The sequence below is a fragment of the Serinus canaria genome, chromosome 20 (genome assembly GCF_022539315.1).
Source record: "Serinus canaria isolate serCan28SL12 chromosome 20, serCan2020, whole genome shotgun sequence".
In the NCBI taxonomy this organism is placed as follows: domain Eukaryota; kingdom Metazoa; phylum Chordata; class Aves; order Passeriformes; family Fringillidae; genus Serinus; species Serinus canaria.
Window position 1 is genome coordinate 9,056,685 of NC_066333.1, and position 21,133 is coordinate 9,077,817.

Here is a 21,133-nt window from a genome sequence, read left to right on the forward strand (position 1 = left end):
AAAACTGCTTTAAAAGTTACCTTCTTCTGCTGCAAAAAGTGCCTCTGTAAACAAGCTAATAGAACTTTCAGAGTACATAAATTCATCCGCACTTTAATTTCTATTTAGAGTTCTCCTTAAATAAGGAGACAATGTCTCCAAACTGCTCCTAAATAAGAGTTTGAAGTTAGACTGTGAAACTCCAATGAAATACAAAGATGTTTTTGGCTCTATTATTGTTGACAGTTTACTCTGTCCTTTGTTACTGCCAAGGAAGAATATGTCTGACCCCAGCACCTGGGCTGAAAATTAACTGAAGTCTCCCGAAAAAGGGCTGACCACCATTCTGCTCCAGATCTCTTTGCTTTATTATAATACTCTTTAAAAGATGACACTGCAGTTCAAGTCCAGAACCACTCTACAGAACAATGAATAGTGTTCACTGAAATCGCCATTCCTGTGAACTTCACAAAAAAACACAGCAGGAAAATTAAAGATACAGTACTCCAGACTGACCAAGTTTCTGCTGGCATGGAAATGAAAGAGGGTTCTGCAGCTAGAGGCCACTCAGCCATTAGGATCAAACTCTTAATAATGGCCATGGAAATGTTTCTTGATTTCTGATTAAATCACTGATTGCTCAGACCTTTACCTGGGTCACTGAACTTTAGTATTTCAGCCAGAATAAGCTAGGAACTGAAATACTTGTGTAGACTGCTACTCTCCAAGAGGACCACTGTATCTTTAAATGTATCCTGGATTAAACAAAGGTTTTATCTACACTTGTTAAATTATTGCACAGACCATTACACTGACAAGTACATTATGAACCCATGGAATGTTACAGTCTGGCCTGGAAAATAAAAGCAGCAGCATTATCCTTGAGGTCTCAACCATGAGGGAGAGCTGGCCAAGCACTTCTTAAATTGTACTAATTATTAATAGGTTTCAATACACAAATAAAACATTTTAAAATAATCCCTAACTCCCAGGATTATGTTTGGGAGCATTTTCCAAGACTTTCACTGTTTTGCAAGTGGCACTTAGTTTGATTTCTTGACATTTTTCTAGTATCAGACTACCTGCAGGAATCCAGTTGCTCTGTATTTTCCAAAGCTGAAGCCATACAAAGAAATAAAAGCTTGGGTCACCAGGGGATTAGAACCAGCCATTGCAATGTCCAATTGGTGCAGCAATTTCACCTCCTGCAAAACTCCTGGCAGTTTGTATGACCCAAACCTGTGACTCAGGGAGTGGGATGAAAGGGAGCAGAGCCCACGGTGCCACCACAGCCCTGTCACCCCACATGCTCGGATTCATGGCTGGATCCTCCCTCAGCCAGGCAGCCTCAGCTCCAGCAGCCTGCACTCACTGCCTCTGCTACTCATCAGGCCAAAAGGGGAGGATCTGGGGAGAGGAGGAGGAATTAAAAAATAAAAAAGTCTGATTCATAAACACTTGCTCCACACATGCAACTTGATGGGATTTTCTTCACAGTGCAGACACCTCCAGGCCACCTACTCTGAAAAGAAGTAAAATTCAATAAAACAGTTGGTGCGCAAAAAAAGAAAATGCCTTTGTTTTGTCTTCTCCTCTGGAAGGCATGATCACACATTCAGGCTCAGACAAGTCATTAAAAAATGCCCATTTGCTCATCAAACTGACCAGCTGGCACACTGGTTTTGTGTCTGCACTAAGACCTTCTGCCATTATATTGGTTTATTTGGATCTTCCAGTAACATCTTTCTGTCAGTTGTAGCATTTTGTTGCTTCCCTACAACAATGAAGAAAGAGATATGGCAACTGTTCTGTCCTTGTCTCCTCAACTGGAGGAAAAATCCTTACTCAAAGCTTCTGCTTGAGCAGGGCTCTGGCTGTTTGATTTAGAACATAAAAGTTTCAAAAGCTACAAAAATCAAATCAGAAGAACAAACAAATGTCTCATGCCAATTGTGGCTGCAAGTGATACATAAATAAACCACTTTTGTCCCAGGCAAAGCTCACAGCTGAGGAGAACATGCACACACACATCACAATACCACTGATTGAGTGGACTGAAATAAAGATTCTCCTGCCACAAGCCATTTCAGGAGGTTTATGAAAGAGAAACTGTAATAAACTTGTACAGAAGAAGCCTAATCAGCTTCAGACTGGGGAGCAGACACATTGACAAGGAGGCAACAGAGGTGTAAGCATAAAAAACCAAAGTTATGTTTGACATGCAGCTAAGCTATGACAAAGTTATACTTGAGAAAAAAACAGAGAAAAGGTAGAAAAAAATTCCTTGTTTTAGTCAGGTTGTGAACTGCTGCCAGTGGTACCATCAGCAGCATTACAAACCAAGAGCTCTCGTGCCTTTGGCACTTCCACAGTGTCTGTGGCAGCAGGGACACCTTGGGAATGGCTCAGCCTGGAGCAGCACTTGGGTCAGAGCAGCTCTGGGTCCTGCTGCAGAGGCTTGGAGGCCATGAGCTTCAGACCATGCTCTCAGGAGAGGCAAGGGGGAAAAAAGAAATCCCAACTCTCAGAGAACAGTGTGAGAGAAGACTGCAAAAATATTCTGTTCAACATCTGAAAGATCCTAGGAACAGAAATACAGACTCAGGCTGTAAACAGAGCTACTTCTAGTCAGACTTAAGCCTTTAAAGTCTGCTACTTATGAGGAAATTAAATTTTCTTTCCTTTTTAAACTCTTGATATTACTATCTACTCAAAAATCTCTGTGAGTAAAAGAAGTGGAGTGTTATTTAAGGTAACTTTGACACCTTCAGTTGGTTGCTGAACAAATTAACCAGTTTTTAAAAGAAAAGGCTTTTTAGGTAAGTAATAGGATCTACAGGGTTCACAGAAAGAACTCCATGCTGGAAAAGCAGACCACAGAGAACATCATGATTTGAGTTTTCAAGTGAGCTGATTGTTTTTGTGCTGAGGGTACATTCACAACCCACCCCCCAAAATAAAATGGGATACCAATGATACCTTGGTGTTACAAGTCACAATTCTTCTCTAGAAGTTATGGTTTGTGTCATGCAAAGAGATTTGTTGGGTCAAAACTGACACATAACTGAATCTCCTGTTCCAGTCCTTAATGCTGACAAAGAGTTTCTCTCGTTTCCAAAATAGTGTTTCTTTAACAAGATCCAGGAAAAAATGTGGAGAAATATATGACAGAAACAGAGATACAGCTTGACACACTAAAGAACCGTTTGGAAAACATCTGCTTAAATTAAATTTTACTATTAAATCGAGACATCTACTCATCTTGAAAGGGGCTTGCTGCCAGGCTTTTTCCTCAATGTTCTTGTATTTTCCACCCATTTTTTCTTGCTGGAATCTTCTTTTTAATTATTTTTTTGCTGCCAGGTTGCCAAAGAGATGTCCAGAAGGACATAAGCAGCAGAAAGACTTCATTTTTTAACAGCATTAATAAAATACTACACAGGTAGAAGGAAGAAAGAGAAAAAAGAGAGTACATAAAATACTCAAACTGGGGCAAGGGTGTAGGTGAGGAAGGAAAACACCACAGCTTTCAATCCATTGGGTAAGGTGGGGAAATAAAGCCATTCTGGATATCCCTTGAGAGCTCAGGTCAAACCTGTCAGTTTACACAAATAATTATCTATTTCTAGATTCTTTCTGAATTCTAAAGGAGAAAAATAAGTTTTCAACTACTAAAAAAAAAAATAATGTCACAATGTTTAAAAACAAAGCTTCAATAAAAAATATGTTAAAGACCATCTTGAATTGCCAGACCTCCCATAGTCAGAGCAATCCATAAGGCATTGGAATTCGATGTATCCAACTGCAGCTTGCCCAGTAAATGGCTGTCTTTCCAAGTCACACCCTGTCCTTTGTTTGCATTAAACACCCCAAATCTCAAATTAGATGAGGACTGGATGAACACCTATTACCTACACATGCAAGGTTGTGCCATGGAAGTGTCCTTGCACTGATTTCTCTCCATTAACGTTTGTGTTAAGAAAGTTGCTGTAGCCAGCTCCAATAGTGCAAGGAGAATATACTTATCACTATCCTTAAAAAAGGGAGAGCCACCTTTATGTAAGAAAAGATTCAGATGCTACTTTTTTTTTCCCTATACCAGGGCAGAAGGAAGGAGAATGAATGGGAAGCACAAACAGATCAGAAAGGTCAGCCATGATACTCCAGGTGTGTGTAAAACTTCCTCCCCTCCATCAAACAGCACAGCCTCCCTTTCCCAGCTGTGCAGAGCAGGGTTAACAGAGTTCTAAAAGTCATCCCATGCATTTTTGGTTGCCTTAGGAGGTTTTCTGGTCTTGCTCTCCCCTCCTGCGTTCTCCCAGTTGGTCTCCCAGTTTTCCCAGCTGTCGCTGTTACTGTTCTTGTTGGAGACCGTTCCCGAGCCCCACACGTCCCAGCTATCCGAACTCTTCTTCTCTGTGGAATTGTCCACATAGGTCCAGCTCTCACTGCTTGGAGATTTATGAGCTTTTGGTGCATCTGAGTTGCCAAAGGTATCCCAGAAGCTTTGATCTACAGCATTGTTCTGGTAGCCCTCCCCTCCACTGTTCTGGTAGCTGTCTCCCTCAGCGGGTCTTTTGGGGGATGGGGGGGAAAGGAAGGTAGAAATAAATTAGTTATGCCAAACATAACAGTAAAAATAAATGACCCCAAAGAAAACCATAATTCTACTGCTCCTTGCTTAAAAAAAACCCTTGATGGTAAAGGAAGAACTAAATATTGCTCCAAATGATACAGGCTTGTTGTCTAATTCACAGATTTTTGTTAAGAGATTTAACAAGCCCAGGGAAAGGGAATGTGCATTTGGAATAAGTTTTAAACCAAAATATGTGCACTGCTTTGTTCTCAGTTTAAAAACAGTTATAAACAAAGTTATATTGAATTCCTCCCTATTACACAGAGGAAGACTATCAGCAAAGACAGAATAAGTTCTTAATATTGAAAAATTACCTTTCACTACTACACTACAGAGAAAGTACAGGAGATAAAATTACGTGTTCAAAGAGAGAGAAAGCAAAAACAAAATATTACCTGTCAGAATTATCATCTGCTTTGCCTGAAAAGAAAGTGGTGACATCTCTCCATCCCTTACTCCCAACGCCCTGAACCTAGAGAAAAAAAAGACACTCCATTCATTGGGACTGAACCAACCCTCTTACTGAGTCCAACAGCAAAAGCCAGAACAAATTCCTCCACTTGTTCCCATAAATCAAACACATTAACTCAGAGCTCATTAATGTTTCTGATGGACACTTATGTGGTGGATGTAAAGAACATACATTTGATAGCATTGTCCTGCCGGAGGAGGGAAGTAGGTCAGGTTTAGCTTTTTCACCCACTGTAACATCTTTTGAATCCTCTCCTGGACTTCCTTGACTAAAGTACTGGAATAAGTCCTTACATAAAATTAAACTCAATGAAAGCACTGCTGTTTTGTGATTAATGTAACTTGTATTTATATTTCTACTGCTCTACACAGCTACTTTCACTCTGTTTCAGCATTATTTCACTACCCATGTAAAACAGGCCAAAAGCTGAGTCCTAGAATTGGATTAGAAATACAACTTCTAAAGTGACACCATGGAAGGTACTATTCTGAGTTAGAGACAGGGAGGATGAATCCCAGAATTCAGCCTGAGAGTTTCCAGGCTCTAAAAAGAACAAGTAACATAGTTTATTTTTTTCAAACAATAAAGACACTGAGCTGGTCTACGGAAGAGTTTCCAGTGCTGACTTTCCCAGTGCTAGAAGACACACACTCCTGGGTAAGACCATGCAAGTTACCCCAGCAGGTGTTAGTTTGTGCATGATTTCTGTGCTTGGCAGCCTCAGACACACTTACCACGTCACCGAGAGCAGCGGAAGGCAAAGGAGAAAGGTGCAGAGGATTAGCAGGTTTTACTGTACCAGTGGGACACAAGCTGTCTCCATATTCCCTCACACATTTTCTTTGCTGTTTATAATCACCCCATGTCCTCATTCAAATTACTAAGAGGACACCACCATGCCTGTGCAGCTTTAAACACCCCAACAGAAGTGCTGCCCGCTGAAAATTCCACTTTCCAAATTTCTCTATACAACACAAGCACAGGCAAAAGCTGCACTGGGGGTTTGTATTGTTTTTATGAGAATATGGAGACTGGCTTGACTTGTTTGGCCTCCTTAAAGCCAGGCAGGCCACCTCATACCTTGCTGGCCAATTGTGATACCCCCGTGGTGACCTCCTCAAATATTTTCCCCTCTTTCACCTATGTGGACCAAAGTATTGGTAATTAGTCATAAAACAAAGTATTACTGAAACCTTCAAACAGACTCATTTGTGCTTAACAGCTAAAATGTCAAGAAACCCAGCCCCAAACTGAATCAAAATAGATTTAAGTCAAAACTAAGTAAAGAAAAGTATATATAAAGTCTGTTGATCTATAGTGGAGTGAAGCTCAGTCCTTTGAGTTTATGGAAGTTTTCTGTGGCTAAAAACCCATTTGAGGAAGGTATCACACCCAGTTTGAGAAAGATATCATTTAAACACAGTTCAGGTATCATTACACTACTGCTGAGCAATTAAACACAAGTACAAAAAACATCTGCAAACATGAAGCTTTATCAATATATTCCACTGCATACAGACTGTTAAAAAACACAGCAGATCCCTTTTATTCTCTTTTATAGATCCTTATTTAAATATAAAAAGGGCTTTGAATTTTGGTGGAACACAATACAACAGGTACCTTTCACCACTTAATAAATGGCAGTTGTTACAAAGCAAGTGACTTTGCATAACCATATAGAGAATAATTTTTCAGAAAGTAATACTTAATTAGAACTAACAGCACAACATCCTAAGGGAAATTTATCTCTTTTTTTTTAAACACAAAATGTATAATTTCTCATTAAATTGTCCTACAAAATAAAAAGCAGATCAAGGAAATGCACCCTAAAAAATAACCCTGAAAATAATGCATATAAGCCCTCTGAAATAATCTGTGGATAATTCCAGGGAATAGAAAACCAATTAGAGTCTTCTCCTGTGTTTGAAATGCCATGTAAAGAATGGTAAATTAATAAAGGTAATGGAAGAGGAATTAGTCTGCAATATGATTAAAACATTCTCTTCAAATGGCTCAAAGATGTTTGACTGAATTAAAATAAAGCTGGCAGGTAGGTAAAACACTAGCAACTTAACACTCCAAGATACAACTACTAATAGATATAAATATATATATATATATATATATATGTTTCAACAACTGATTTCATATCCATTTAGGGTGCATTTTCCCCTTGTTCCATCTTCCATTATTGAAAGCATGAAATCCATAAAATGATATCTAACAAGAGAGAATGTGGCAGACTCTGGTGGACATGAGAGAGGTAGGTGGAGGGAGTATACCCTCATTAACATTTCTCTGATAACAGCCTAACTTGGAGTTGTTTGATGCTTCCCATTTGCAGAAAGGCCCCCTGAGAACCTGGGCAGCTGTGGCAGCAGGAATCAACCACTCCCTGAGTGAGTAAAGCATTTTTCTGCAAGCCATTTACTAGATCCAAAGTTACCTTTTCCTGTGCAGGTTTGAGAACATTTTCATTTAATGTCTGACCTAACTCTGATGCCTATTTAAAAGCAAAACAAAAACAAAGTCAGTTATAATTTCTTTTTAAAAAAACCAATAAAAACCCACAGCCAACAACTTCTGCAGGCTCATTTCTCAGCAGTATCTCCAAAACCACAAGAAGCCTTTAGCTTTGATTCATACAAGCAGAATGAGCTGAAAAGCACACACAGCAAAGTGCTGCAGGAGACATTAAGAGACAATAAATTAAAATCAGATACACATGGCAATAGATGCCCAGAGCCCAAGCAAAGTCTGATCTTGCACTGGAAGCAGAAGCAATGGTGCAACCAGCAACGGTTTTGAGGATGGGCCCCTTGCTAATGCCTGCAGCTGAATATTTGGAAGACCTGTCCTCATGCCCCCTCATTTTTCCATACCAATTAAATTACTCCTAGAATTAGATCCTTTTGGCTGATTTTCCCCCAATTTCTCTGTCTTGTAGTGCTCCAATTATCATCTGTTAGTAAGAGTTCAAGTGTTTCTGAGCAATACACAAGAGCCAAAGTTGTGAGAGAAGACTTTTGTTATTTTCTTTAAAGCTCCAGGTTTGCAGGGACAAAAAACAATGAATTGCAGAAATCTGCTGCAATCCAGAACAAGATTCAAAAGGATATTGTACTTCAGAGGCACCTTACAAAAATATAAGCCCACAGTCCAAGTCACAAAATTACTTTCCTAAGGCAAAGTTGACAAGGACAGCAGGTTTAGAAGAGTTTGGTATCATTCCTTGCCCTACTACTATAAAAAGCCTTTGGCAGATGTACACTTTCTTCAGAAGTGCCATATCATACTGAGTGCCACCAGAATTATCCTGGTTAATCCAGAAGGGCTAATATGCCAAGAATTAAGTTTGATTTCCTAAGGGTCCATATTTGATTACTACCATTGGTAAGGTGTGAGCCTTCACTCATGTTCTTCCTGGGAATAGCGCATCTTCAACATCTTTCCTCCACAGACTCCCAGGTACCTAAAAAGCCTTTCCCTAAGCCACAGCATTCCCAGGATCTCCCCTTTTCCCAGCCATTAGATCCAGCACTTCTATTCCTTACAGGATAAAAAATTCTTTGATAAGCAAAGGCAAAAAGAAATCTCACTTCCACCTAGTGAGAAACATGAATGTAAATCACACAGGGATTGTTACCTTTGGAAGTGAGGCTACAAAGTGTTTAAGAAAAACAAGAAGGGGTGTTCTCACCTTTGAAAAACCCTCTGGAGTCTACTGAATCCAGCAAAGTGTTTATGTTTGGCAATAAAGAATGTAACACACCCATACTAACAGTTCAGGTGTCCAAGTGGAGTCACTGCTAGAATTAGGAAGAATTCTTATCTGATCTCTTACTCAGCCACATAATTTTGTACATGTGGAATGGAAAGATTTGGGTACAACTGTATTTTCATCTAAATCACTTCATCCTTCCTTCCTATTGCTGAATTTAAGACAGCACTCTAACCACCATAACAAACACCTCATTCAAGTGTCTGCCTTCCAGCAACACCCAGCTCTTGGCACATTCCTGGGGCAGACATGCAAACAGAAATCCTGAAATCATCAGAGTGTGGACAGCAGCACAGTCAATTTTCAGACAGTGCACAGCTTGGGTATCTCTATCCGACTTCACAAATTTTAAGTAGGTTTGAAGAAATGTTACCATACAAAACACACAACATTATTCTAAACAGGTTTGATGTAAGGCAGAGAAAGAAAAGACAGCTCAGGAGCAAATGCACATATTCAGCACGAACAGACAAGGAGTCCATGCACAAGAACAGATGTGAGGGTGTTACCGGCTCTGGTTGCTGCTTGTAGCCCCAAAACTTTACCCAGAGAGCAAAAGAGAAAAGAGCAAGGAAGGTAGAAGCAGCTTTTAGCAAAAAATTGGCAGCATTTTTCCAGGCGAGTTAAGTATCATGAACCTTTTTCAACTTTTTACATCTACTGACAAGAGAAACAGTGAAATGTGTTTGCTCACTGGGCCACACATACACTTTTAACCAACGTAGTGCATTAAAAATGTGTTAAATCTGTTCTGCAATGGGTCAGGAGTTTCAGGAACAAAATTGAACCTTCAGTAACACAGCTTAGACTATAGAGCATCATGTTGCTGCAGTCCTTGTCAGTAGATGTGATGAGCTTTTAAACGTAACATTATAGTTATTAATACCACTAAAGAAAAGGCAGCTTTTATTACAAAAGGAAAACTGCCAGAGGGAGTGAAGAGGAAGACCTGTAGAAAACTTAGTTTTTCTTAAGCCAAGCAATTTCAAAGCTTTGAAGTAGGAAGTTTGGGTGCTTTAACAAGATGTTTTTTTGCAAACATGCCCAAGTTTGGCCATTTGAAGGATTAATATCCCAGTGCATAGACCTCTCTGAACACCTATAAATATCTGCATCTCACTCAGAACTGGGCAAATTAAGAATCACATTCTTTTGTCATTTTTATATTTGAATTTAAAACTTGTCCTTGCAGACAGATCTTGCATATGTCAGAGCTCTGTGTAATCAGGTCTGACTGTCTCTGTTTTAACCTCAGTTTGATAAATGAAATCCTTTTGTCATGGCTACTTTTTAAAAGACACACAAGCAAGTTAGTTTATTAATAATATTGAGCAGTTCACACTTGTAACATCTTATTAGGCTTTAGCCATGGGAAGCTGGCTTGCCTTGTATTGCATCACTAGGAAAACTGCTTCAAGCTAGACCACATTTAAGATTCATAGAAGTAAACCAGGGGTTTGTTAAGTTTGCAAGCTCTGCAGCCTCGCCAACACATCCAACAGGAACAAACAGCAGAGTATCCCTGTTTATCTCTTGCTTAATTTGATCACTGCAGCTGATTGCAATTCCCATGGAATTAAAAGCTAGAACTAAAGACTACTGTGCACTAAGAAGGAAAAGCACACTGGTCTGCTGATGATCAAATCTAAGTCAATTGGTGCAGGCAAACACATGGCACTTAAAGACAATTAGATGGTGTAAGAGCTAAATCTATAATCACCTTTTGACTTGCTTGAGATCCAAATCTGGTAGCCTGTGAAGAGAAGCAAATACAAGCAGGTTTACTTGGAATAAACCCTTTGAGTTTTAAAGACATGCAATTAGAAATGCTGCATGATCCTCTCCAAGGTAAAGGAGCCTTGGCAGAATTTCACAGTGAAAAGAGAATACCCATATCACAATCTCTGGCATTCCACTGCTAACTAAACCACATTTTATTTACTTACACCCTCTTTAGCAGCTGAGGCAATTTTGCTTGCTCCAGTTGTAAAACTGCTCCATCCCTTTAAAGAAAGCAAGAAAGTAATGAGCTACATACAAATAGTAATAGCAAATAACCAAGTTTTAATGAAAACAGACTAGCTTAAGTCAAAATGCTCTAATACAGCTTCTCCTGTAGTTGTAAGAACTACCTGCTACTGAGAAAAAAATTAGATCCTCTCATTTAACTGAAATAGTAATGAACTTCAGTATTTGTGTGAATTTGAACCAGCCAGAGTGTTTCAGGTATTACTCTGCTAAAAATATGTACAGGTGTGGGCAAAAATCATCCCATGCAGTGGAAGACAAATTGTTTTCCTCACCAGGATGAAGACTCATGCAAGGAACTCAGCATCCCAGAAATAGAGGGCTTCAGGACACAGTGCAATGTGTGTCTGTGCTCACACGAGGGCATTCCAGCCAGGACATTAAGGGAGATCCTGGACTCACAGAATGGCTCACAGGAACAACAACAGTGGTGCCTCTCCTTGGCTGTCTTAGCTCACCTGCAATACACTGCAGTGCTTTCTAATCTGAACTCCCTGGCCTAAAACTGTGAGATACCTAGAAAATATTTAGCTGATCTATACTAAGCAACCTGTGGGATCACCCGGAATATGGTGACCAACCTGTTCAAAGGTTCAGGCATTACCTTTCTCTGGTAAGTCCTAGTGAAATTATTCATTTATTTATTTTTAAATAAACAGTGGAACCTGGTCTGAGTATTTAGCTAGTGAGGCTCTACAGAGGATTATAGGCCACTAACCTTGGTAGAATACCTTACTGCACTCCCAAATGACTCCAAAGCCCAAATATTGCTCAGCACTGTGACTTTGCAGCCTATCAAAGCAGCAGTATGGCCCTGACTGCCTCTGACTTTATTCCCATTTTATTTCAACAATGCATCTTTCCCTATCTCTACTTGAATCACGACAACTGTTCAGCCATATGCTGTTATCTCTTCACACCCTGTCACAAGTATTTCAAATGTTTTCATCACTGCTCAGGGCTTCTGGCACCCATATAAACACATATTTCAGTTGTTTTCCTCTGAACATCCCTAATATGGTTAACAGATTTAGAGCTATTCCTTACAGGTAATTACAATTTTCCTTCAGCCCTGCTGATTATTATTTCTTAATCCATTGCTATATCCTCACTTATTTCTATGGACTGATACCAGACATAATTCTTAAGTTCTGCTCAAGTTTCTCCATTTTGCCTGTTAAAGTCCACCACAGTATCTTCTTCACTCTTTGAGAATACAACCAATACCCTACATCTCTCCATATCCACTTGCAGTCTTTAGTTTCTCCTCTGCATTCATATTCTACCATACTAGGGGCTAAACCAGAAGAAAACAGTAATTCAGAAAGCTCCAAGCAATTGCTTACCGAGTACAACGAGGACATGGCATTATTCAGGAAGTCATCCTCTTTTTTTGGAGGGTTTACTGTGTTCCCAAACCCCACATAGCGATTCTCTTGGCCACTGCCACAGGAAAAGGAATAAACAGTCCTTGTATCAGCATGCAGCCATTAAAAACATTAAACAAGAACTGAAAAGCATGGAAGGATGATAATTGTTTTTACACCTGGCAAAGAAAGTCCTGTAGCACCCAGCACCAAAAATACAAAACTACTCACTTCATAAAAACACCAAGGATCCACTGAGGAATCCTAGCACAATATAATTTCCTCTGTGCAAGCTAATGTGGTCTTAATGATTCTCCAGGTTTAACAAATCACTGACATCAGAAAGCTGAGTAAATCCTAATAAAGTGACACATGAAAATGAGAAAAGGAATGAAAGAAGTTTTATAAATGCCTCTGTTTAACTCAAATCACTGTAAAGTACAACATACAATCAGAATTCCCTGGTTTGGAACCTAGCACAATAACATTTGGAGTTACAAACTTTTTCTTCATTGCTTCAAACATTTTATTCTGCTAAAGAGAGAGGCACCCAGAAAGTCAGTAAATATTGCATTACCCTTGGTAGGAGCTGACATCATCATTTAACCAGTCTTCAAAAGCCTTGTCAGAAGAGGCAGTTGCACTCTGAGATTGTCCAGCAGAACTGAAATAAAACATTGAAGAATCAAAGCCATGTTAAGCAAAACCCACCAGCTCAGCAGTACAGCTTGATGTATATCACCATAATACAGGTTAGAAATTGATTATTTATTTCATCTATCAAGAAGGGAACTCTAATGCAACCACTAAAAGGCATGAAGCTCTTGTTCCTTTGATTTACAACTGCTTTTGCAGTTAACTAGGATCTTTAGTGCACACAATAACAAACACTACATGCAAAAGCAGAACAACAGAACTGCTGTGGTACAGAGCTTTGATGCTCCCCTGGTAATTAGCACCAGAAGAGAAAAGTCTTCTTCTTTTTCTGTGGCATCCAAGCACAAACTGGAACAGCACCACAGTTAAGGTGAGGATGTCACACACTACCTGTGAGTGACACAAATGTCTCATTTCAGGTGCATTACAAGTCAGGATAAAAGAAGCATGGCTTCCTCCCTGCTCTTGCTCACTTCTCTCTGCCATGGTTTAAGGCTCAGGTGCAGGGGGTGAGAATTATTACAAAAACAAAGTCCTGCTACCTTATACTCCATAACAACAGCTTGTTCAGACACCAGCACCAACAGGGTAACAGCAGACATGAAACCATCAGGTTTTGATGCTGTGTCTGTATCTGATGCTGTATCTGTAGCAACATTAGGTAAGCACCTACCGGTGAGCAGAAGACAGAGACATTTTAGGCTGAGGTGGGGTCCAGTTCCTGGCTGGAGAAGTTTCAATGGACCACTCCTTGCCTTCAGCTACTGTAGCTACCTACGAGAGGCAAAATAGCCAAGAATGCCAAGTCAGAGATTTCATAAACATTATAAACTGCTTGTGTAACACGAAGACAAGACATTTTTCCGATTTGCTGCTTATCACATTTTTCCAATTTGCTTGGATCACTTAACTTTTTTTCACAAGGAAGAAATTTTTTTCTGACTCCCAGGTTATGATGTTGAATTGAACACTGATTTTATTTCAGGCAACTGAAATAGAAAATTAGACAACTTCCTCAAAGAGGCAGGTTTCATTTGAAGAGGAAAGATTGGATTAATGAGATGTAAGCACTAATCACAGAGTAAAGGAGGAACAGAACTACATTACTGTTGTATGTTACTATATACACTAAAGATTCATCAAATCACTTTGGATAGAACTGTACAGCTGAGGTAGTGAACTGAGAACTGACACAGCTCCACTGATTAAACAGTTGCAACAAACTGCAGCACTGCAAATCAGAGCTACCTCAGCTAAATGCAGAAATGAAAATTCCAACAGAATACTCTTACAAGACTTGGGAAGAAGCACTCTAAGACCTTTAGGGTCCCAAGAGGGCAGTCCTGGACTGCCAGCTCAGAGGTACCAGACCCTTGAAATACCCTTGGGCTAAATTAGAGAGAGTTACTCAAAATAAGGAAGTTAGTCCAGAAAAGCTCCTGCCTGCCCAAGACACTCTCTTCTAACCCCACCTTACCTCCCTGGTAGGACAACATTCCTTAGCTCTTCTGCCAAATACCTGACCCATGAACTCATTCAGGTTTACATTAACTCTTCCAGGATTTCACTCTCTCACATTTACCTTTCCAGGAACCACTGCACAGGTTCAAAAAACTGTAATTTCCTTCCTTTCAAAACCAAGCGCTTACAAAGCACTTTAATATTTTCAGATCAGAGGGCTGAGAACACACCTAAAACTGAGCCTACCTGGTCTCTAAACAGAGCTGCAGCTTTGCTGTTGTATTTCTCTTGCATTGTCCAGCATGGATCATAATCATCTTGAGACTCCAAGAACTGTCGGAATTTGCTGTTACCTCCCGCTTTCATTTTCTCCAGCTCAATATCCTTCCACTTGTCCATGGTTACAGAACGCACAAAACTGAAAAGCAGGTTTAAAAAAAATAAAATTTAGATCACAGCTTGTTATAATTTCATGCTGTATCAACAGTGACAGAGAAAAAAGCTTATTAAAACCTATCTCAAAAGTTGAGAGTATAAACATCTTAGAGAATACTCTCCAAGTAGAGAAAGACAGATCATCATAAGAAGGTGGGCAGATCCTCACTGAAATAAGCCAAAATCATGTCATTTATTGGCATTTAAAGGAGACAGTCAACAGAAGGCAAGTGACTGAAAAAGTAGCTTCCTTCAAAGTCCAGAAATTATTCTAGCCCACTATGTAACAGAAACTTTTTCCACACTTCACTCTGCAATTTTCTTTTTCTGTCTATTATCATGTATTTTGATGGTAGGACTTGATGATCTTAGAGATCTTTTCCAACCTTAGCAATTCTATGACTCTATGTCCTCATCTCAGAAATTTCATCTTTTCATCCATGCCACATACAGAACAATTAAAAAGGCTCCTTTCCTATGCAACTTCTACTCACTAATGAGCTTTAGCTCACCCCTGGAAAAGCAAAGGATGTACTTCTGAATGGCCTCCTTGCTTTGGTGATTTCCCTCCTGGACTTCCTCTCCTTTCCTCATGTGAGTAACTGTTCCCTGCTCTGACTCTATATTACATACACACTGAGTCTCCAGAACCCCAAACAGTTCTTATTCCATAGACCCCCATCTCAGCTGAGCACAGTTCTTAGAAAACAACAAAAACAATCATTTATATTACAAAGAGAAAAGAAATTTCCTGAAGAATAAAGCTGGTTTTTAGACAAGTTTTATAAGCAACAAGTTACAGACAAGGCACAGAGAGCAAAGCCCACTTTGGAGAGGAGCACGAAGCAAAACTGCCAGTGAAATGTTGGATTTGAGACATCCTATACATTCCAAACCAACACATGCTGTTCACAGGCATAATGAACCCTGAGGTAATGCAATTCAGTCCAAAGGCTGACCTGAGGTGAACTCCCAAGCCTCGGTGTTTTCCTGAGCACTCCAGACAGATCCAAATTCCATAGGTCACACTCACCCACTGGGGGTTAAATGCACCACACTCAAAACAGACCTGTGACAGAAAAACAGTTACTTCTGCAATCTGTCATCACTGTCCACAGGAAGTTTTCACAGCTCAAAAAGGCAAATCATGAAAACATCACACACTGAAAATAAAAAGGAAGGGTTCTTAGTGTTTGGAAATACCTTCCCTGATATCATAAACTTCCTTCAGATATTTATTTATGCAGCTTGGATTATAAAAATTACTGTACCAACTACCAAAAACCAGTGAGGAAATACAGACAAGCAAATGGAAATTACCATGCAAAGAATTAATTTTGATTTCATTTCCATTGCCTTGAAAGAAAGTAACCAAACTGAATTCTTGAGGTTTCCTTGGCAAAATAAAAATGCAGTATTTAAAGTTTGGAACATTTTTTCAGTCACACTAGAGATTGGCAGTGAATGGTAGCAGATATAAACAGATTTTTTTCTTTAGAAATAGCATTATTGCTCATACAGTGCAGTAACCTCAGTTTTATGATCGGATTCTCCACTCAAGTTTTAATGTATTGACATAAATAAAACTGAATCTTTCCATGGACATTTAAGGAATAATCAAACTACTTGAAATGGACTATTTTAAATTAAGTTGTGCCCCAGACATCACTTGTTGGAAAGACACCAGGGGTTCCAGCATTACTAGAACTTCTGAAATACTTGTGCCAAATATGCAGCGATGTATTGTAATGCATACATGAGATATCCAAATTCCTATGGTAGCATTAGTGAGCCACAGCACAAAGACAACAGCAGCTGTAGCAGACCCCAGTGTACATCTGGAATAGGTAAAAAGCAAATGCAATTCTACAAAACTGATCTAAAGATCATCATTTTCTCACATTGTTCTCATCTTGTGCTCTGACTTCCTTGAGGACTTTCCTTGTTCTTGGACTTGCCATGATTCTGCAAAGGGAGAAAAAGAAAATAAGTCATGATTAGGGATTTGATGTTGGTAGGACGCTCAGTACCTCACAAGCAGAGCTCTGTGACAAAGAGCCTGGAATCTAAACCACTGACTCACAACCAGCTGCAGAGGAAAAACAGACAAAGCAAACCACCCTAAACCCCACAATCTTGGCTTTCCATTTACTTTGCACTTTTGGGGTGATTTATTCATCTTAACTCTACCAGTGGAAAGGTGCAATTCAGTCATGGCTGAAAAGTGGGCAGGGGTGATAAACACAGGAATTTTTCCATGTCACAAGTGGTATCAAAACAGACTCTACTGGCTGCTGCTCCCAGGCCCATCCACTACCCTTCCTAAAGCACTTCCTAACATCCATGATTTCACCAGATCACATGCACACAACTCATCAGACCTACGCAAAAAATAGCAGAAACTTCTACACCTCAGAGTGCAGAACATGTTGCTAAAAGAGCCCTTTACTAGATGATACAAGAACTTGTAATTTTCCAGAAATATTGAGTTTGTTTGTCAACAGAATTCTAAGAAATTAAGGCAATTCTTGAGACCTTTTACACAAAATAATATTGTAATTCAACAGGCGTGTCTCACTGGCAGACCACATCATCTCACTCTAATTTTTATGACACAGAAAACAGCAGTGAGTAGTGTCAAGCTATGGATAAAATTCACATTAAGACAAAAAATGATTCACACACAGTACACAGCCTGGAAAAACCCAAAGTACACAAAGCACTCATGATTTGAAGAACTATAGTGTAGAGTGCAGCATAAGGCTACAATTTAGATAAAAAAAATAAATTCCTATTACCAACTAATAGCATAATATTTAAATTAACTTTAAATAAACAACATCTGTTCTCCCTTTTTACTTCCTCTCCATCTTATAATTTCTACTTCAGAAAACAAACTTCTAAGATGTAATAAGTGAGAGAAGTCACCAAGCTGACTAGAAACAGCATCAACTACTAAATGTCAAGCTTATTGGCCAGTCAGATACAAAGCATAAAACAGCAGGTTGATATTTTCACCAAACACTGGTGTGAGAGGCAGAAAGGCCTTCATGCAACTGGTTCACAGTGCTATTAGAACAAATAATCAAAAGTCCTTAAAACATCAATAAAATTAACAAGCTCACAATAGTTTTAGAAGGTAAAGGATTGTTACATACAACAGCCCTAGGGGATGGGGGAAGAATGTATCTTTAATAAATAAAGGAAGGGTGTTTAAAAAGGTAAAATCCTACAGGTGAGGAAACATTGCATTTGTATGACTGTATATCAAGTTCAACCTCTAAAGCAAAGCAGTACAATAAATAGTTCTGTGCATCACCCACTAAGATATCACGACTCAGAAAAGAAAAAGCTCAGTGTTGAACCTACGTATTGCCACTGCTAAAAGCAGAGGGTGTTTGTAGCAGAAGTCACTGCTTTTTATCTAAAGCTCTTATTCCTCTGTAAACATCTTGTTGTCAAATGCTTAATTCTGTGGAATTTAAAGCTTTCACTGATGTTTAGAATTTGCCACCTTCTCAGCCTTAATTACTTTTTATTGGGCAAAACGAGGTAATTGTGATGAAAGTTACTGCAAATAGTGGTGAATAAAATCTTCCTGCCATCATGCATAAAAAAAAAACTGAGCACAGTTATTTTTATCAATAATCTAATAAAAATTGTGTGACTCTAAGAACAGGAGAATGGAAGTGTGTCAAGTGACTCCTCATATAATGAAACAGACTTTTTCCAACAGCATTCCAATAACATTTAGCCTTCCTTGACTTACTCATGTGCATGTGAGCAGGGAGGGAGACAGCACTATATGCATTTGCTCATGTCCTAAATAGCAGTAAACACATTTATATGATTTCCAACCTCTGTCTTCAATTCCACTATCTGTCCCTGGTGAGATAATGTAGAATTCTTCCTCTGCAGTAGAGAAATTAGGTAAATAACTCAGCAGGAATAGCCAAACAGACACTAGTGCACCCTCTGGGCCATCCTCTCCACCATTATTGCTGCTTGCTCTTTGCATGCCAACATCTCTTCCTCAGGAATGAATCTCCCCAGCATCTTCCTGTACATTACTGACAGCTTCCAAAGTTCCCCTCTTTGGCAGGATGTTCAATCCCCTTACCCCTACCATTTCTTTACCACTTTTCCTCCTTTTTCACAGGTTTTCAATCAGAATAACCAACAGAGGCAGTTTACATGCAGAGGCCTTCCAGCCTCAATGGCAGATGAGCAAGGCTGGAGCTGAACAGGAAAACCTCTTCCACTCCAACTCTGCACATGCCAGGAACTGTCTACAAAGCAGAAAGTTACATCCATCCTCCAACAGCCAATATCCAGTCCCCTTCAGAGCTTATACACAAGTTTCAGATCTCCAGCTCCAAGGTGACAGAGAAAGCAATTGCTTTTGATTCTTCCATAACTACCCTTTTTTAAACAAAAACTGAAAGACTGGCCAACTGCAGTGTGAACATGCATCCATTCCACATGCACCCATTTCCCTGCCCAAACCATGTCTGCCTCGTGGGAAGGCAGAGCTTCACCCACACCATGACATCCAAGAAAAGGAGGAGGTAACTAAAGGCACCAGTTTTTCATCTTGTCCTCCTCCACCATTTGGAAATAAAGGCTAAAGTAAAAATGACATGTTCTAAACTTTTTAACAGATAATATCTTTAGAGGTGCCTAGTTTGCTTTTAATGATTTTCCCACAAAGCTTTAAGGGTTCAAATTATCATTGATTAGCACCAAAAAACTGAGCCCTGGTAACTGACTGGACATATAACCACTGTGTTGTTTCATGACTAAATACTGAAGAAAGAAGCCACCTTAAAGAAATATACATTGTTTTGATCTAGTAGAAATGGACATAAGCAGCGGAAACAAATGTTTAGTTTCAGAGTAAGTTTCCATTAAAGAACATAAATATTTTTGACAAGGATGCCAAAGTGGAAAGAGACAGCTTCACATGGACCAATCTCACACTCTTATTTCTCACACAATCTGCTCCCAGAGCAAAAACTAGATATACAACATATGAGTTTTGTGGTTATGAAATCTTTAGTTTGCTAAACAAGCAAAAAGGCAGAAGTGGACTAGAAGTGGAAATAGTACATTAAAGGACTTTGCTTCTCTGATACAGCAGCAAAATCAGAGTCAGGCTGCAAAGGGCTTTGCAATTCAGCACACGGAGAGTCAGCAGGTGACGTGGCCTGGTGACTTCATGGTCCTGAAGGCTCCCAGCGAATCCCACCAGTGCAAAAAGGCCGCAGAAGCTGAAAAACCCTTTGCAATATCACACTGCACCCATCCCCATGGAGCTGGCACGGTTCTCCTCCGCAAATACACCAAAGACCGCTGCATACTTTTAAAGCCGAGCGGTTTCACACTCACCCGCCTCACCCAGCGCCTCGCAGGGCCGAGAGAAGGGCGATTCCTTCAGGCACACCTGCGCTACCCGGATCCCAGCGGCGTCCTGCAGCCTCCCTCAGAACATGGCCGGGTTCCGCCGAGCCCTCCGGCCTCTGCTTTCTAGGCAAGAAAATAACGCAGAAATAGCTGAAATAGCGGGCAAGGTGATGCCTCCTGCCCGCCACGCCAGCCTGGCACCCGCAGCTCGCCCGCCCTCGGGACCGTCCTGTGTGACAGTGCGGGGGCCGGGCCCGAGCGCCGCCACCTCAGCGCTGTGCTGGGGGGCACGGGCGGCCCCGGCACGGCGAGCGCCAGCGCGGGGAGCCACGAGCACGCACCACGACCCTGAGCAACACTGCTGCCCCTGTCTCGGTCCTAGTCCTGATGCCGGTCCCGGTCCTGAACCCGGTGGCGATCCCGGTCCCGGCCGCGGCCCGGTCCCGCCCGGCGCCGCCGACGTTGCAGGGCGCGAGGCATTGTGGGCTCGCGGCTTAACCCGCTGCGGGCCGGCCCGGCCGAGGAGCGCCCCAAACATTCGGTTCTATCCAGCTCCGCGTGCTCCAGAGAGAAGTTTAAGGGATTTGTTTCCACCGGGCAAAGCTGAAATAAAACTTTAAAGCGAGCCTTGCGGGCGCGGTGCTCTCCGTGCGGTTCCAGGCTGCAAAAACGACCCCCGGCGTTTATCGCTGAGGGGAGGCTGCTCGTGGGGGTGAATTATGTGGAATTACGTGGTTTTTCCTCACACACCTATGGATGTGAGCGAAGCAGGGTTTTCAGGTGATGGCACATGTTGCTCCCAAGCTGGGAATAGCAGATGGAGGGGCTGGTTGGACCCCCAGGCCTTCCCCAGCTTCATGTCCAGCTCTGCCTACGCTACTGTGGTCACAGCTGGAGCATTGGGATGGTTTAGG

General features: G+C 40.7%; 1 protein-coding gene across 4 annotated transcripts; it reads right to left on the bottom strand.

Annotated features, from left to right (window-relative positions):
- Positions 1 to 323: 323 nt before the first annotated feature.
- ARFGAP1 (ADP ribosylation factor GTPase activating protein 1) lies at positions 324 to 20,675 on the bottom strand. Of its 4 annotated transcripts, XM_050982008.1 has the most exons (14): positions 20,561 to 20,675; positions 20,205 to 20,335; positions 16,718 to 16,781; positions 15,776 to 15,885; positions 14,628 to 14,799; positions 13,594 to 13,694; positions 12,841 to 12,927; positions 12,243 to 12,339; positions 10,815 to 10,871; positions 10,589 to 10,621; positions 7,534 to 7,590; positions 6,168 to 6,227; positions 5,011 to 5,087; positions 324 to 4,553 (listed from the first exon to the last, which is right to left on the bottom strand). In XM_050982008.1, exons 3-14 carry the CDS (start codon positions 16,775 to 16,777, stop codon positions 4,226 to 4,228), a joined length of 1,239 nt encoding a protein of 412 aa, XP_050837965.1. In that variant the 5' UTR covers positions 16,778 to 16,781; positions 20,205 to 20,335; positions 20,561 to 20,675; the 3' UTR covers positions 324 to 4,225. The 4 variants fall into 4 exon arrangements, with proteins under 4 accessions (XP_050837965.1, XP_018772902.1, XP_018772904.1 ...); XM_018917357.3 differs by lacking the exons at positions 7,534 to 7,590; positions 20,561 to 20,675 and having other exon boundaries at positions 20,205 to 20,342; XM_018917359.3 differs by lacking the exons at positions 6,168 to 6,227; positions 20,561 to 20,675 and having other exon boundaries at positions 20,205 to 20,342.
- Positions 20,676 to 21,133: the final 458 nt, after the last annotated feature.